Source organism: Sinohyriopsis cumingii, chromosome 19, assembly GCF_028554795.1.
Source record: "Sinohyriopsis cumingii isolate HCF-2022 chromosome 19, ASM2855479v2, whole genome shotgun sequence".
NCBI lineage: Eukaryota > Metazoa > Mollusca > Bivalvia > Unionida > Unionidae > Sinohyriopsis > Sinohyriopsis cumingii.
The window spans coordinates 49153690-49169061 of NC_142979.1; the positions used below are offsets into that span (position 1 = coordinate 49153690).

The window sequence follows — 15372 nt, forward strand, 5'->3', positions numbered from 1 at the left end:
TTACCCGAATGCCATTGACACAAAATAAGGATTTGCCTTCAGTGCTTCGATTAAGTTGCTGAAGATGATGGAAAATTTAGCAAAACGTGACATAAACATATTACTGTATCCGTAACTGACAAAAAATAATCGCAATACTAATTCTCCAATCTGAATTGAAATGACTGAAATGGAAACTTGTGTTAGCTTCACATCTGGATTTTTTTTTATTTGAAAAAAAAATCCACGACATAAGAAGGCGAGTGAGCACGACATGGGGGTGAAATTAATTTGGGTACAAATGGGACTCTGGGTAAAACAACTCGGACTCAGGTAATGTGCAGGTAAAAAGAAAGCCATGCAAAAGTTTTGGATGTTGTTTGATCCTGAAGAAAAGAGGAAGAAAAAACTCACGATTCATTGGTTCTTCCTGCTTTGAGGTGTCATCTTTATAGCTTCCTGGCGCTGTGTTTTCACTTCCAGAAAAGGAGTTGTCTTCGGTTGGTGAAATATTCAGTCTCTTCACTGTTTCAGGAAAATACCCATACAATTTATTTCTATGCAAAAGCAAAGGCAATATATGTACTAAAACCCCAAATAAAATAAACCATTTTGTACACAAAAGAGTGTGTGTTGTGGATACATTTTTCACAGAGTAAATGAATTTACAGATGCACATATATAATCAGGAAACTCTCATCATTAGGCTTCAAGTGCTTTTTATCATCCACAGCTGTACTTTGAAAAATTCCCCAACCCACAATTCAAATGCCCCGCCTCCGGCACACATTTTAATAAGATTGCACATCTTTTGCGCGTGGGCATCGATACATTCTAATTCGAGTACTTTCGAAGAATATACTGCTTTAAAAATTACTAGACCAGTTAGATTGAAGACAACTAGTGAAGTAAAACTAAGCTGAAATTAAATGTACATCATAAATAGTGGCATATTACGATGAAAGACATGGTAAAGGAAGAAAAATCACTTAGTATTTGGCGTGGCACAATTATACTGTTATGAATTACCTTCCTTTCTGAATATAACTGGGGGATAACTAACTCGGTCAATTTAACTTTATAGGGATAGAAATAATTCTGTAACTACTGTCATTATAGTTATATTGAAAATGATAGAGTTAAAGAAACTTTACATTTTGAAGTTTTAAATATAAACCAACAATTAAGAAGACACCATTGAACAGCAAGAAGCAAACCAAGTGCGGTGCAATCAAGTGGAATGCATTTAATTTCGTAGAATTTCCAGGTAGATTTTAAATATTGTAACCATTCAAATTAAATCTATGATTTCAGTCAGTATACTTGCAAAATAATATTTTTCGCCTTGCCTGAAAAGGAAGTAAAAATCTCCAACATTAAAGGTACCAACTAGGAAAGTTTTCGTGAATATTCTTTGTAATCCAACTTTTCAGTGATTGTTTAAACAGTTTTACAAAGGTAATTTTGATTTCGACAAACTTATCCAACTAATCTTTGTTTGTTTGCTGTGCATTTTAGAGCTATAGTTCTCTCTCCATATAATACTAATCAAGATATACCCCGGTACCCTATAGCCAAAATCATATCATTGTATAACAGCATTTTTCCAAAGAAGAGCAAGTGAGGCTTAGTCTTATATCTCTATTTCCATTTTAAAACACAGTTTAAAAAAGTATAGTTCACGCAGTACTGCAGGTCAGTATTTAGTCTATTCTCAATATATTGCGGTTATGTACATAACTAAATTTCAGCAACAACGCGTTTCGGTACATAGGGCGGTTGGATGTTATGTGCCCCCAGCTACAGTGTTAAGATAAGATAAGATGTATTTAACGTTGGCATGGTTTAAAGTAACAATTCAACATAAGCTCTAATGAGCTTTTCTACCGACATTGTTATAAAGAGGGAATGCTGTATGCCCTGGTTATAAAATTGTTCTCATTATCTGTTCTGTAAATGATTTCAGTGTTTTGCAGCCAATTAGCTTTAACTCCAAAGGTCACTTTTCATAACATTGAATAAATATTTTTCTAGTAGGGTTTACCTCTCCAAATCGTATAATTATTAAGAGTTTCCATCCTGTTTAGTGCTAAATATTGCTATTTGTACAAAATAATCTCTGTCTGTTTAGCCTTACTGTTTAGGAATAGGAGTTTTGAAAATTGTTTGGATGCTTCCGGTTTGCATCACAGGATTTTACTTATTTTGTGCAATGACTCTTGTGCAAACTGCTGTGTATTTTCTTCTCCATGACCTGGATGTAGTTTGATGACAACAGGTTAAAGTTAAATAGAAGATCTCAAATGGGTAACGATTTAATATTGAATTTATGAAACGAGTTGAAGGCTCGCAAAAACCTGTACATTATTTAACGAGTTTCATAAATTTATTTTTCAATCATTACCCATTTGAGAGTCTTTTATCACATAGTTTTATTTCATTAGAAATTATGTAGATAAAAGAAGAACGAATAATTTCGTTCATTCTGACAGACGCTGTACCTTTCATTTGTTGTGCTTAAAAAAGTCCCAAAGAAAGTTGAAATAGTAAAAGTATATTATACATTTTTGTTAACTATAAATAAAAGAATTAGCTTAGATCCAAATAAACAGAAAATTTTACAAAAGACAAAACATTTGTAAACACAAAATTTCCAACGCGCGTGTTGTCACATTGTTTGATACGGTGCACATTATCGGTTTTGAGTTGGCCTACACAACACAGTGACAGTGTTTATATTTAACTTCCACATCACAACTTAACTTTCCATTGTTGCGATATTTTTGTGAAAAGAAGATTACTGGATGCAGAAATTCACATATTTACTGCAATGTATTTGTGACAGAATATTTGAGGTATTTGATTTGGAGCATTAGTCTGAACAGAAGACGTGAACAAATCTCTGTTTAAGTCGGACTTGTATCACATATTTACCACGTAAATATGCAGTGGTTGGATAAAGTTCTGTCATTTGGGGAGACCAGTTTATGTCTACATTGTTCTGTGAACAACGGTGAGTTTATTTACTTCAGTAAGTTCAAATTTAAACCAAGCTTGTATATAGAGTTGATTATATGCTACAGATCTACCGCTCATTTATCCCCACCCCCACCCTCGTTATCATCTAAGCAAAACCGGAAGTTTTACTTGTTATTGTTCTTGTCTTAGGGGTTTTGCCATTTTTATGTTATGATATGTTACACATGACATAACAAACCCCTGTTAGGGTAAATTGGCAATACTGAAACAGAGGAGACGATTTTTCCCAATTCCTTTTCGCGAGTCGAATTAAAGAATGGCGGGCAAAAATGCTCAATGAAAACAAAGGAGAAGGTGGGGTTGAAAAGTTTTCCCACGATCGCAGCCAATCAATAAAGAGAATACTGCACAGTAATTTCATGGGTTTATTTTGACCAATCAGAATCACATAAAGTGATATGTTCACATGTATAATATTTAAAAAAGTATGAAACTGCACACACTAGGCAAAGTGTACCGACTATGCGATAAATATGAGAAACGAAAGTGAATACCATTATATTCATCTCAGTCTTTGACAAATTATACTTGGTGCCTGTTATTTTCTTTGTTCGGTAGGTTTACCCAATAAACGATTTGTATTAGCTTTTAGCCCGTTTCTACAATTGCTACTTTGAAAAAAATTATATCCCTTCATTAATTTCATTTTTAGCACGTACAAGTTCCTGTGCATTAAAATAGTTGTCGACTGTCCCTTCCAATCTTGTTAAACCGTTTTCCTTTGCCAATGGTTTATTAAAAATGCTTGCTAATCTTATATCCAGGCAAGCTAGAAAGTCCAGAATTCTGAGCTGGAATGTTTGTAAACACTGGAAGATATTAAGTGGCAGACAAATGTATTGTACATTTTAAAGTGACAACAATCATAAGACTAACGAAAAGTGATAGCACTCCATCAAAAGACGTTGGAAGTGCAGAAATACCTGCGAGAGTGGAATCGCTTGTTCCTCAGCGAAGATGGTATTCTGTATCGAACCGCTGCGCTTGACGGTCGACAAACTAAGCAGCTAGTCTTGCCCCTAGTCACAGACAGCAGGCCCTGAAAGGCATTCAGGACGATGTACGTGATCAGGGCAACGACAAGTGTATATGGCTTGCAAGGCACCGTTTTTACTCACCCGGGTTAGAGAGATATCATGAATCCACCATAGAGCACGCGCTCGCAGAATCTTAAGAAAGGGACCTACCAAGATTGCCGAGTTAATCTTAATTCAGACACACAGAATGCAGTTGGTTTGCATAGGCTGCTTATCACTTGAATGGTCTAAGGATGGCTTCGAGCATATTCTTGTGATCACAGACCATTTCACCAGGTACGCTCAGGCTGTTCCCTACCTCAGCCAGACGGCCAAGACAACGCCAAGGCCCTGTATGAGCACTTCATTAACTTTTATTCTTTCCCTGAAATGCTCTACAGCGAGCAAGGTCGGAACTTTGAGAGTTCAGTGATAAGGGAAATATGCAAATTAGCGGGAGTAGCCAAATCTTGTACTACTCCATAACACCTCATGGGAACGGTTCAGCGGACATTTTAAACATACAATGCTACAAATGCTTGGTAGACTGGAAGCCGACCATAAATTGAACTCGAAATCGTACATTAGACCAATCGTCCAGGCCTAAAATGTCACCAAAATTAATGCCACTGGGTATTCCCTCCCCCCATTTTTAAAGGTTTGGTTGGCATACAAGGCTATCTGTCGACGCCTATTTGGGTACCCGTCATGGAAATGATGGTGCCAAAGATCCGACCGGTTACGTACAGAAACTTCAATAACACGTGCAGTACGCTTACAGATGTGCTGCTGAAGAGGCTGAGAAACATGCTTCACGTATCAAGGATGTTTGCGACCGAAAGGATCGAGCCTCCAAGCTAGGAGTCAACGATTGTGTATTTGTACAGGAAAGTTGCATTCCAAGGAAAGCATAAACTGACCAACCGCCTGGAACACCACCCTTGTATAGTCAAGGAGATTCCCAACCCTGACAAACCAGCCTACAGGGTACAGCGAGAAGATGGCAAAGGAAACCAGAGAACCCTTCATAGGAACCTCTTGTTTTCCTTTAACTTCCTTCCACCTTCTCTTGGCTCCCCTGGTCCCAAAAAATCCCCGATAGATCAAACCCCAATCAGTCTCAGCAACTCCAGATCCCCATGCTCAAGCCCTGACCAGTGACTCCGGATCCAGTCCAGAACACTATGATTCTGAAGTGGAAATGTTTACCAGTTCTCTTCCTATGTCTGACTATATAAAGGATCCCAAGACCCTGGTTAATAACTCAGAAGCCCCCAGTAAGTGATGATAGTGATCTTCCGTGGAGAATCGGGTGGATTCGAATCCCACAGGGGCTGATCTGCTAATCAGTGATGGTAGTATCACCACGGTAGATAAGAAGGGTATACAGTAACAGAAGGTTGTTCTTGTACGAGCATTAATGTGATATCTTGCTGTGATTTTAAATTGATTTTATTGTTAGAATTTGATTAAATATCGGGACGCCATTTAACCCAGACCGGGAGTATCTAAATAACTGTTTGTTATTGTTTATGTGCGTTTAGTATTTTGGTGTTACAGATTCAGTACAGTGATATCCAGTGTCCATATCCATGTTGTTCTGTGGTACGCATGGTGAGTGAGTCGCATGTGAGTTGCTTGTATTTCACGTGCCTAATATGCAACCGCCGATTACATTAACAAATTCCCTGTTCCATTGATCACTACTCCAACGATTCTTCAGGAGTCAACTTCAACATTTCTGAGTGCAATATATTACTCAATACTTTGCAGATGGTATCGAAAGAAACAACTATTGTACATCAGAATATTTACGGTGCTGGTAAGTCTTTAGCAATTACACTGTGAAAAGATTTTTAATAATTCTGCGCCTTATCGCTTTGTGAATTGTTCGTGCGTGTTAGATTCGTTTACTTTAAATTATTTATATATTTCATGTGTATATGTTGTAGGTCTTCTTCTTCTTCGTCTTCATCTTCTTCTGGTGATTCATTTAGAACTCATCAAGTCTGATTAAAGTACAAGAACCTACGGAGACGTAACTTTGTTATTTCTCCCATATACCCGCTAGAGGTATTGCACGTATATATAGTGGCGCATTTCTAAAGGCGTTTTGATCTCTACACCATGCCATTCCATCTGAATTTAGTTAAATATAATCTCAGGTAACATAGTTTCTCCACGCTGTACGCTTTTTCCTCTGTTATCAAGTTGGTCTTTCCTGAACAATTTAAAAACATGGGCATGTTGTCATAAAAACTCGTTACTCTTGTTGCTCCCTATGTGTAACAAGTTATGTGTCCATTAAGAATTTTGGCCACGCCATGTTCCCAGTCGTTACCATAGTAACCACAAAATGTAGTTTGGATATTTTCTGCTTTTATTCATTTTTAGTGTACCATTTTAATTTCGATTCTCTACCTCAGTTTTTTAATCTCGTACGTGCCTAAAAATGTTTTAGGTCTTCTACTGACACGAGATTATATTTATGTAACAACGATAACGATAACAACAAAGTATTTATTAAGTTATGTATTTTTGTATCATAAATGAAATAAACAAACAGGTTGATGAAAGAATAGAGTAATAGTTTGGGGAATTGGTGGAGGTGAGGGTCGAAAGGGTAACTTAACATATGTAACAAATTTGAATTAGTGTTCACTTCACTTAATTGATTTCACAGGCTGACTGATCTAGCAATTTATAAGTCGTATGTTTGGTGAAGTACTTGAAGATAAATTTGAGAATATCTTAATTTGTTTATTTTAAGTGGGTGAAACCCACTCATTAAAAAGATGAAGGATCGTATTACATTTACTATTACACCAAAACTCACATAACATAATTTCCATTGTCGCAAACTAAAGTAGTTTGTTTTTTGCACTTTAATGGTGTCATCCTGCATGAGTCTTTGGCGAATCTGCAGTATAAGAAAGCCGAATCTAGACAAATAGTAATCTTATTCAGAAACACGTACATCTGTGTGTGTGTGTGTGTGTGCAGAATATCGTAACATACTTGAGTCGTTTAAATCCTTTGAGGAGGCCTTTGACAAAATTGGCTTTGAGGAGGCCTTTGACAAAATTGGCTGAGTCTTGTTGTCATTCAAAGAGTCTGGTCCTCCTGGTAAAAAAGAATCATTTACAGAACATTATTTTACATAGTGAATATTTTCGATTTATATAGATTTGTACAGGTTTCACACATTCAGTCAGTATGCATTTCTGATCAGAGAAACGTACGTTCACATGTACAAGTTGCAATACGCCTGGGTACCGAAATCTAATTTTAATAATACATGTGTTTGTGTTTGTATGCTAATGCGCAGGTACAATTGTCGAATTAGTCTTTCGTGTATTTCTGACAATGGGCTCTTTTATTTTATTTAAAAAATAGATTTTCGTTATATTTATAATTTTGCTGTCCATGGCAAGTTATTCTTTTCTTGTTGCTGATTGGAGTCCTCTTTTGAATACTAAAAAAAGACCTATCACTATGTAAGTCAAAAACTTGACATCACAACAGGATTAGTGAAAATGTGCAACAATGACAAATTCTTTTGCTAAATGATTTGCCCGTTACGTGCTCAAGACCCAGCCTATGTACATCTGCATATAAAATTATTCCGAATATTGCAAATTTACAGAGCTGTTATTCTAACTTTTAGATAATTTTAAAATATAATAAAATGTAATTCACAACTTTGGAAACTATTTTATTATGGCGTAGCTCTTTTTTACGTCGATCGTGTAAGAGTTATGGGAGCCATTCCCCTTTTCACAATATGTCCCAGTGCTCAAAGACTAAGAAAAGACTGCTTCTGGTCGACAAGTATTACGTGATGGAATGTCGGACCGTTCTCAATTAAACAAAAGATTGAAATGGAGTGATCGAGATCAAGTGGAAGAAGATTCTTTTGCAAAACTGAGATTGAGTGAGAGAAAATATGAGTATGAGAAATCAAAATCGAATGATAATAGAAGCAACTGAGTGAGATTAATCCAAAATCGAACAGAAGTAAACGAGACAGTGAGCAGGAGGCAACCGGTTAATGTTTTTCTATCAATGTCAGCAACAGATCTATAGACTATTTAAGATCAAATTAAAAAATCAATGAATTGCAGTCACAGCTTTGCAGATCTTGAAAATAAGATTCACGTAGTATGGCAATGCATCCCATAATACTAACATTCTAAGGGAAAGTATTACTGAAAACTTGAAAATGTACTCGTACATCAGAAAATTTGAAAAACATTTTCATTCAGCCTTTTATAATTTCCAAATGTGTACGGAGGTCAGATTTAATGAAAACAATAGTAACTTCAAATTGTGGTCTGATACTAAAGAACCATCCCATTAATGTCTAGCACATGCTTTCTATCCAGCTTATCAGAATGGTAGTAGACAAATTGGCCATTTGTGCGACGTAAACTAGGCTAACAAAATTTGTCATTTTCAACAAGGCATACTGAGACAAAACCAGCATATTCAGCTCGTACAATAGACTGTACTAATGCATACAATTTGACTGCAAATTAAATTATTTGAAAAAGGTCTACAAAATTTACGTAACCGTTTTGACAACAACCGATTTATGCTGGCATAGGGTACAAGAAAAACAAAATGAACTGAGTTATTTCTCCCTAAGTGAATACCAAGGCACGAGACAACTGGCTCCATATAACAATATCACACGTTACTTTTCACAAGCTCAAAAGGTCGTGAAGAAAAGTAAAGAAAAGTAAAGTTATCATTGTGAGGGTGGAAAGAGAACCTTTATCACAGGAATCGAACCCGTAAAGGCCTTAGAAGTGGTGGGTTGGGGAGTGGGAAGGGAGGAGAATGTTCAGTTATTTGTTTCAGTTATATATTTTCTTCCAAGTGAATATCAAATCAGGAGACAAATATTTCTACAGCACATGTTACTTTTCACATGGCCACGAAATCATGAAGCAAAACAACAAACTTACTATATTAGGGTGGAAAGATTTCTATAAACGAAAACCATCTCATGGGTGGCGTTGGGTGGTGATTAGGGAATACACCTTTTATGACAAAACCGCTAAAGCTATCTTTCCCGCTCTAAATTTATTTCGTCCTTTTTCCCGTGGTTTTAATTTTAAAATTGCAAAGTACAGTCCAAATGGTGACATGCAATGAAAAATAAACGGTTAAGGAAAACGTCTGAAAATGTTAATAACTGAACAATGTTCTTAAAATAATTGATGATCAAAAATGTAAATAGGCAAGTTATTTTGCAGTCACACTTTGAAATTAAAAGTGATACACTTATTCATTTACACGCATTCGTTTGATGTTAGGAATGTAGCAGCTACATATATAGGATCTTTACAAGCATAATAAATGTAGCGTACAAAAAAGTCTGATTCTGAATAGTTATTTTTGAAAATGCTTTGAAATTTGCTCCACTTTTATTTTACACAAACTAGGTTTGTTGCTGACATCCGGGTCACGTCAAGAAAATGATTATAAAAGTAGATTGGTAATCATTTTATTATTACACACTGCATAACAAATGATAGATCAACCTTCTATCTCGATTTTACCCGCTCAGTCCAGATTTATCCTATTCGCTCTCCCCCATCAGATCTAGATTTTTTTAGCTTAAATCTCGACTTTTCGCTTCATTCTCGGTTGCTCTAACTGGATTGTTATTAATCTCACTCGACTGTGATTACTCATGCTTGATTTCGACCACTCTCAGTCGATCTCGAGGATTCCATGTCGAGCTCTACATCTTCTGCTCGATCTCAGTTATTCCTGATCTTCTCTGATTGCTGCTACTAGATGCTGAGTTATCCAGTTTGTTACTGCCTATTCGACCTCACTCTCGCTCGATTTTAAACTCCTACTTAGTCCCCGGTGCTCAGTTTAGTGGATTTTTTTCTTCACAAGTTAGATATTATACAAGTCAATTCTCTGCCCATTGCAAATGTGATGAGTTCCTAGACTCTTGTGAAATGAGAGCTAATAAACATAGTGGTGTGTATGTTAAGATAAATTCACAAGTGCACGTGTTACACCATAGTACCAATATAACCATTACCAATATGAACTAACCTGATATATTCAAAGAATGTTCTGTCGTGGTACTGGTCCCTGTAGCATCCAGATCTGTGAAAGGATACATGAAAAGTGATAATTGCAATAAAATAATTGCTCTCTCAGAATTTATGGAAGACTCTTTCAGAAATGTACAAAAAGATAAATCTTTTGCGTGCAATCGCTTTGTCTTACAAAAAGATATAGTAACCAATTACTTTCAAAACCAATCAGATGCTTAATCAATCAATTAATGAATTAAAAGTAATTGAGCATGCATATAAACTTAATAAATAAATAAATAAATAAATAAATAAAAGTGTATTATGCTTTCCTGTTGCATCTCGATGCATATTTGTGTTTGCCCCTAATAGGCAGTGGATTAATCTGGATGCCATGAAAGAATGTCGTGTGTGTGTGTGTGTGTGTGTGTGTGTGTGTCTGTGTGTGTATGTGTGTGTGTCTGTGTGTTCATCTGCTTGTATATTACCATTTAATCTCGTTGATTTGTTTTTCGCTAGATGATCACCAATCTCAATCATAGCTTGATACAGGAATTCTTTTTTTTGGCCGCGGGCAAATTTCACAAACGCTACTGAGTCCGCATTAGATTTATTTACTTCCAAATAAATTTGCCGAAAACACTGCCCTGCTTTATCTTCAAAGACAATAAACATATCGCTGGACTTTTGATGTTTCGCCAGTATGAGAGCCCCTTCGACGGAGAAATGTATCTTCTCTCCACTACGTAACATAAGCTGTGGGCATTCCCCCACAATGATTTGTAATTTCTTAAAGCCGGCTTTTTCACGCTTCTTTAGGACAATACTGGCTTGCCTGGCTGCAATGAGTTCCACGTGAAGGAAGAACATGCCTTTTTTAAAGTAATCTTCGTTCAGCAAGACAAGTATGATATTCATTGTCTTACGCGTGTATCTGAAATAACATTTAATTATCATCGATTGACGTAAAACAATACAACTTCCATTTTTATATGCATGTCATTGCATATTCTTCAGTTAGTTTAAGTGTGTGTGTGTGTGTGTGTGTGTGTGTGTGTGTGTGATTTGGATTTGTAACGTAGCTTGAACAATTTTTTCAGTCATATCGCTACGATGTCGGCAGCGTGGCAGTTTATAGTGATGTCTAGCACTGGGGCATCATGCCACAGACATGTAGCATGATGTCTCACCCATTCACATAATCCTGACACTAGGCCGACCAGTCCTAACACTAACCTCTTAATGCTAAGCAACTAGTTTAAGAGAAAACAAAATATCCGACGTATTTGTCTCTTTTGTTTTACAATGTCCCCCTATCACATCAACTTTATCCTCTAATTCCGCCAATTTCTTCGGGTCTTCCATATTCCCTAACTATAGTAGTTATGACACAACCTTTGATAACAAAAATCTACAAAGAACCAAATGTTGTTTATAAGAATGATGAAACACTTGTTTAATAGTGGATAAATCAGTATCTTGTAATGTGTTGCCCGTCGCATTACACTCGCATTGGAAAGGGGTCAGATAATAAATTAGCCCGAAGTTTAGTAATTCTTATCGACATCCTAGGAAATGTGGACAGAGGTAAATAAGCAATTTAAAAAAATTATGACACTAATGGTTCCTCGCAGTTTTCTCCCAGATAGTGTAATATATGATATATTTATATGATCTAAATATTTCACATGGAATCGTACAGTGTGTAATCACACATGAATACTCTATACACAAATTAAATTATAATAAATATCAATTAGCGGTTAACGGTTCTTTCAGCTCCAGTAATCATAAATAATACCACAGGAATAGATATTGTATACCAGGAGAAAATATACCTAATTATATTTTTGATACGCGAATGACGTCAATTATGAATATTTGCAATTATTCAGCTATACTATTTTCATACAGTTATAATGAACAAGTACGATGTCTAAATATTTGGCACAATGAGCACATTGCTAATTCATAACGCAATGTCATCGATACCAATCAACTGGCAACGACATTTATATACAATGGCAACTATAAAATAGCGACAGAATGCGCTAGAGAGTGGGTTCGTTGCTATTGTTGATGGTGGTGGTTTAGGTTTAACGAAATTTCTCAGCGCAAGATGAGCTATACATGGTGGCCAGTATAATTGGTGCGGGATGAACCCGGGAAAACTCCGGTAATAACAACCGATCCACGGAAAGCTACTGACAGCTTTATCACGTAAAGATATAGGCTGAGCCTGAGACTCGAAACCGCGCGGACAGGGCTGAGATGGCAGTGATAGGTTAAAGCGAACGCTCTTAACTACATGGCCACCGAGAGGGTTCGTAATCGATGTCTCTGTGTTTAGTTATAAATAGACAGTAATGCTAGTGCTGATAATAGTTACACGGAATGTCTAAAAGATACTTGTTACTAATTTTCTAAACACGGATTAACTTGAGGTTTGCCTGTAAAAATAATCACCGCTTGACAACAATGTAGCATTTGTGGTTTCCCATCATATTGGAATTTTCGGAAATTATTTCGAGACCTAAGTCCCATTTCAGCACTTACCACAAATGAGTACACAATTCAACATAATCGTGAGTTTTCGTAGATACAAACGTACATGTATTACTTTATGACTAACTTCACTGCAACACATTGAACAAAGATTTGGTTACGAAGCAGACCCAGCTATGCTGCCATTTTGTATGAAATATCGCTCGTTACTTTATGGTTTGCCGGATATTTTACGGTACTCTAATGGTACAAAATAACTCTAGTCATGCTCTCCGTGTGATTTTAGATCATCAATCACTGCAACGTATCTTTAACAAGTTTATCCGCTGTAGGAGGATCAAAAAGATGGTCGTGCAAGAATGAGGATCGATAATTCACACACAAGCTTCGTTCCCACACAATAGGCTCCAAAGCATACACATGCACTACGATTTATGATTTTCAATGATATAAAATTATTTTTTTCATTTCCAAAATAAAATACTTAGTTTTTTAACAAAAGCTGTTTCAAACGAATACTTAGATTCACTTATTTCCTGACAACATGGTTTCAACTATTTAAACTTTTGTTTTTTAAAATATGTATTTTATATAACATTCTAATTACAGAATTGTCGGACATTACATACGTTCATTGGCATTGATTCCATTTTGTACACTTTTGCCTTGTTCTTCTTTCAAGGATCATGATCTATCTTCTTTGCATGTTTCAATTCCATAAATGTCCTAACTTCGTGTATTCTGTGCTCTTTTGCGTGTATCTGGGATGAAAAAGGGTCAAAGTTGCTTAGGAACTGGAAGAAAGTCAACTACATTTTTTTGTACTTCGAATTATGAGGGTTGATCAAATAGTTCTAAAACAAATGGTATATCTTAACAAAGCGACCCAACATGTAAACATTCGCCCATCCAAACTTAAAAACGTCCAAATTTAGGATGTAACATCATTTGTAAGCTGATGTTATCGCAGGAGTAATAATGTCACTTTCATTATAAACGTAGACGCGGTTGCATGATGACACACAAGTCCGTTTCCAAAGAGCGATTGTAGCAATTTATGCCAAATAAAGGAAAATCGTTTACGCAGATGAAGTCTAGATTGGATGCTGTTGATTAATATGAAAGAAACTGGTGACTGCATAAAAACTGGAGATGTCTCAGGGAAAATATGTTTCTATGTTAGTGAGTATGGCATTGATATCTGCCATTAAGGCCTTTCCCATCACTTTCATTAGCAGGCACCCATCCTTGTTCCTCAGAATGAGGATGATAATGGGAACTTTGCTTTTTCCTAGTCGTTGCTGGAGGTTACAGATGTTATGAACGACTACGCGGTTTCAGACTGTAACATGGCAGTGATCTCATCACCTAAGCGCTTTCGGCAGATGTGGCAGACTTCAGCCGCTTTGAACGCTGCAGTGTCTTCACCAGCCGGAGGTGAGTGGTTTGGGGTAGGTTAATTCCACTGACAGCAGGGATGGTGAACCCTATAACTTTTTAGGACGGTTATTTCGCGAAAAATAATCTTTCTACAAAAATGAAAATTAAAGGTAAATAACGTCAAACCGAAGCCTCTAACCTACAGAGACTTCTCTGATTGGGTTATTTTGTCTTTGTCTTTCAACCAAAAATGGCATCGAGATCTATACGATATCGCGACCGAGGATCATGTAAATTTATCGTGATAAATTCGTGTGGGGTAGCTTGCGCTTTTGAAAAGAAGTTTCTGAATTTAATCATATCCATGTCCCCCGAACACCAAGTCTGATGAATGTTTCACAAAGTATGTGTATCGACTCCATTAAACATAACTAAAAAATTGTAGTTTTCTCTGATCACTCTAGGTATTTATGTATATCGCTGAGTAACATAAACCTCGTCTGTGTTTTTGTGCCTGCCCCGAGAAAATATCCGAGCTGGATTTGATTGATTGTCCAGCACCACATCATCGTATACTACGAGATTATTAATAAATCCATAGATGTCATCTACAGATGTGGCTTTATCAATATCAGTGATAAAATCAATAATATCATTACCGTCTTCATCCGACGACTTCGCTTCTTCATTAAAATCTTTAAGCACATCGTAGCATCGCTGATCATCTAAGCGTTAAGCAACAATTGCGTCTTACCAGATCCAGGTGGATGATAATTGCTCTGATATAATTTGGTAGTGCTGCGTGATTCTTGATAAGCTCTTGCTTTCGTATCGCTGAGAAATCAATGATATTTATGTTGTACAAATATAATAGGGGCCCCGAGTGGTCTAAGGCTCTCTCTGTCACGGATCACTGCCATTTCACCTCTGTCTGCGTGGGTTCGAGTCTCGGGATCGGCCAATGTGGACATGTGAGAAAGCTTGCCGGTAGCTTCTCGTGGGTCGGTGGTCCTTTCTGGGATTTTCTCGGGTTTTTCCTCCACCATTAATACTGGCCGCCATGTATAAGCCTAGTGTGTGCTGAAAAATGTCGTTAAACCCTGCAACAACAATAATAACAACTGTTCTGCGTTAACAAAAATTTTCATCGCCGTATTCATCAATAATAGCATTAACACTAAATTGTTCTGTGTGCGAGAGTGTCAAGATTGTTCTGACAGCACCTTCGAGTACCTCTTTGTTGTATACAAGAACTCACTTGTTGGTACATTATATAATACCACATAAATAATTGTGAGTTCGTAGACTTTGAAACAGATTTTACAAAATCCTCTATGAACGTAAATATATACCAGGAAGTTCTATGAACGCACAGATTTGTTTAAAAC

The 15372-nt window shown here is 36.6% G+C and overlaps 1 protein-coding gene across 1 annotated transcript; it reads right to left on the reverse strand.

Moving 5' to 3' along the window:
• Nucleotides 1-265: 265 nt before the first annotated feature.
• Nucleotides 266-11017, reverse strand: LOC149775672 (uncharacterized). The gene is made up of 4 exons (XM_089943507.1): nucleotides 10588-11017; nucleotides 10116-10169; nucleotides 7053-7157; nucleotides 266-504 (listed from the first exon to the last, which is right to left on the reverse strand). Exons 1-4 carry the CDS (start codon nucleotides 11015-11017, stop codon nucleotides 266-268), a joined length of 828 nt encoding a protein of 275 aa, XP_089799633.1.
• Between the last annotated feature and the right edge of the window lie 4355 nt (nucleotides 11018-15372).

Excerpts from the sequence above, each read along its gene's own strand:
- LOC149775672 (XM_089943507.1), bottom strand. The coding sequence starts at position 11,017 with ATGAATATCATACTTGTCTTGCTGAACGAAGATTACTTTAAAAAAGGC. Across the intron at positions 7,158-10,115 it reads ACATTCTTTGAATATATCAG|GAGGACCAGACTCTTTGAAT; the intron begins GTTAGTTCATAT and ends CTTTTTTACCAG. Across the intron at positions 505-7,052 it reads AAAGGATTTAAACGACTCAA|TGAAGAGACTGAATATTTCA; the intron begins GTATGTTACGAT and ends TTCCTGAAACAG.